The sequence below is a fragment of the Furipterus horrens genome, unplaced genomic scaffold (assembly GCF_987537825.1).
Source record: "Furipterus horrens unplaced genomic scaffold, mFurHor1.1.pri manual_scaffold_2, whole genome shotgun sequence".
NCBI lineage: Eukaryota > Metazoa > Chordata > Mammalia > Chiroptera > Furipteridae > Furipterus > Furipterus horrens.
In genome coordinates, this window is record NW_028327172.1 from 106,718 (window position 1) to 108,639 (window position 1,922).

At 61.2% G+C, this 1,922-nt stretch overlaps 1 protein-coding gene across 1 annotated transcript; it reads left to right on the forward strand.

Moving 5' to 3' along the window:
- Positions 1-284: 284 nt before the first annotated feature.
- Positions 285-1,401, forward strand: LOC150017280 (interferon-induced transmembrane protein 3-like). Its single transcript, XM_090267410.1, has 2 exons — positions 285-638; positions 1,114-1,401. Exons 1-2 carry the CDS (start codon positions 453-455, stop codon positions 1,309-1,311), a joined length of 384 nt encoding a protein of 127 aa, XP_090123536.1. The 5' UTR covers positions 285-452; the 3' UTR covers positions 1,312-1,401.
- The last annotated feature ends 521 nt before the right edge of the window (positions 1,402-1,922 follow it).

The window sequence follows — 1,922 nt, forward strand, 5'->3', positions numbered from 1 at the left end:
GTGGGCGGGTCTCCCCTGGGCTGGAGGGTGGGGTGAGCGTGACCACTGGCAGGGGCCCTACACGGGGACAGGGAGACCTGCACAGTCCTGGGCCCGGGGTGGGGAAAGTGGGGGTGGGGAGGGTGTCACCAGGCTGGAGAAAGTCTCCAGGGCCACCACAGCCCTAAATGAGTCAAGAGCTAACCTGAGGGACAGGGACAGGAAACCTCACAATTTCCTCCTAATGTGTCCTCCTGTGCCCTCACACATGGGTTTCTTCCACCTTCCTAGTACCCAGTGAAATCACCAATTTTGAAAACCCCAGGAAATAGAACTTCTGAGAAATCAGAACTACCCCAGAGAGGGAGGGGCCTGAGCTCTGTCCCAGCACCTAAATCCACCCTGCTCAGGTCTCTGCTGCAGGAAGCGTCCACTTCTTCACTTGGGAACGTACCTGCTCCCCAGAGCCTGAGATGATCAGGGAGGAACACGAGGTGGCCAACCTGGGGGCCTTCCAGGGACCACAACCCGTGATGTCCACCGTGGTCAACATCCAAATGGAGACCACGGTGCCCGACCACATCGTCTGGTCCCTGTTCAACACCATCTTCTTCAACACCTGCTGCCTGGGCTTCGTGGCGTTCGCCTACTCCGTGAAGGTGGGTGGTGGTGTGAGCCCGCAGAGGTCTCCTGCCACACGGCCCTGAGGGGTGGAGAGCCCATGTGTGTGCATATGTGTTTGTGTGTGCGCATGTGTGTGTGTGGTCACCATGAGGCTGCACGGGGTGCACTCGAAGGGCAAAGTCAGCCCTTGTCCCCAGGAGTCCACACAATTCCCTACTGACAATCCCAGACAGTAGCTGTGTCAGAAAGACCAAAGGGACTCCTACACCCTGACCCCTGGTGGATGAGAGGCCAGCCCCGGCGCCCCCCGCGAGGCTAAGAGTCTCTGAGGGAGGACCCATGAGGCCCTGACCTGCTCAGGCTCCAGGGAGCGGGCAGAGGAGGGTCCTGACCTGCTGAGGGGCAGGTGGGGGCTGCTCTGGGCAGGGACCTGCAGGGAGGACCTGCGTCTCAGCACCTGGCTCCCCCAGGACCCGCTCCACGCCCCCCTCACCCTCTCTTCTCCCACAGGCGAGGGACCGGAAGATGGTGCGTGACATGACCGGGGCCCAGAGCTATGCGTCCACCGCCAAGTGCCTGAACATCTGGGCCCTGGTCTTGAGCGTCCTTCTGATCATCATTTTAATCATTCTTATGGCCACTGGCTTGCTGGCGTTGAGTACTCAGTACCAACGTTACGAGAACAGAAACTATTACAGAGGCTACTAGTGGGGCCGGTAGCTGGAGGCGTCCCCTTCTCACCGCCGTCTATAGGCGCATGTGCCTGCAGCGAATGCAATAAAGGACGTGTCCGTGACAGTGCGGTGCTTGTACCTGGGGAGGGGTCCTGTCAGAGTCCCAGCCGGCCCCTGGGGTGAGCCCAACCCCCACCCACCTGCTTGCTGCCCTGGGGGTGGGGTGGAGCTTCTCCTCTGGGCTTACCTGCCCCTGCCCCACAGCTGGGGGCAACAAATGGAAGGAGGTTTGGGGTGAGGCTCCCTCCTTCCCAGAGGTCTGAGCCCTGACCCAGGATGAGTTCATCTGAGGAACAGAGGCCCTGGCTCAGAGCACCCTTGACCCCAAGGCCCCCATCAGCTGCAGAAGGCTGCAGGGCACATGACTTGAGGAGTCACAGGCTACGTGTCTAGGGAGCCCCGATACTCCCTGCTCTCCCCATGGAAGAGAAACCCTGGGGTTTAAGCTCTGTATCTGGTTTGTCAGGCTTCCAGATGTGGGGCAGTAAGGGGCGTCCCAGGGCAGAGCCTGCCCACAGCCAGCGGGGCAGCAGTGTTGGCAGCTGGGCTGGCCAAGCCTGCCCCTCCCTCCCTGTGCACCGGCCC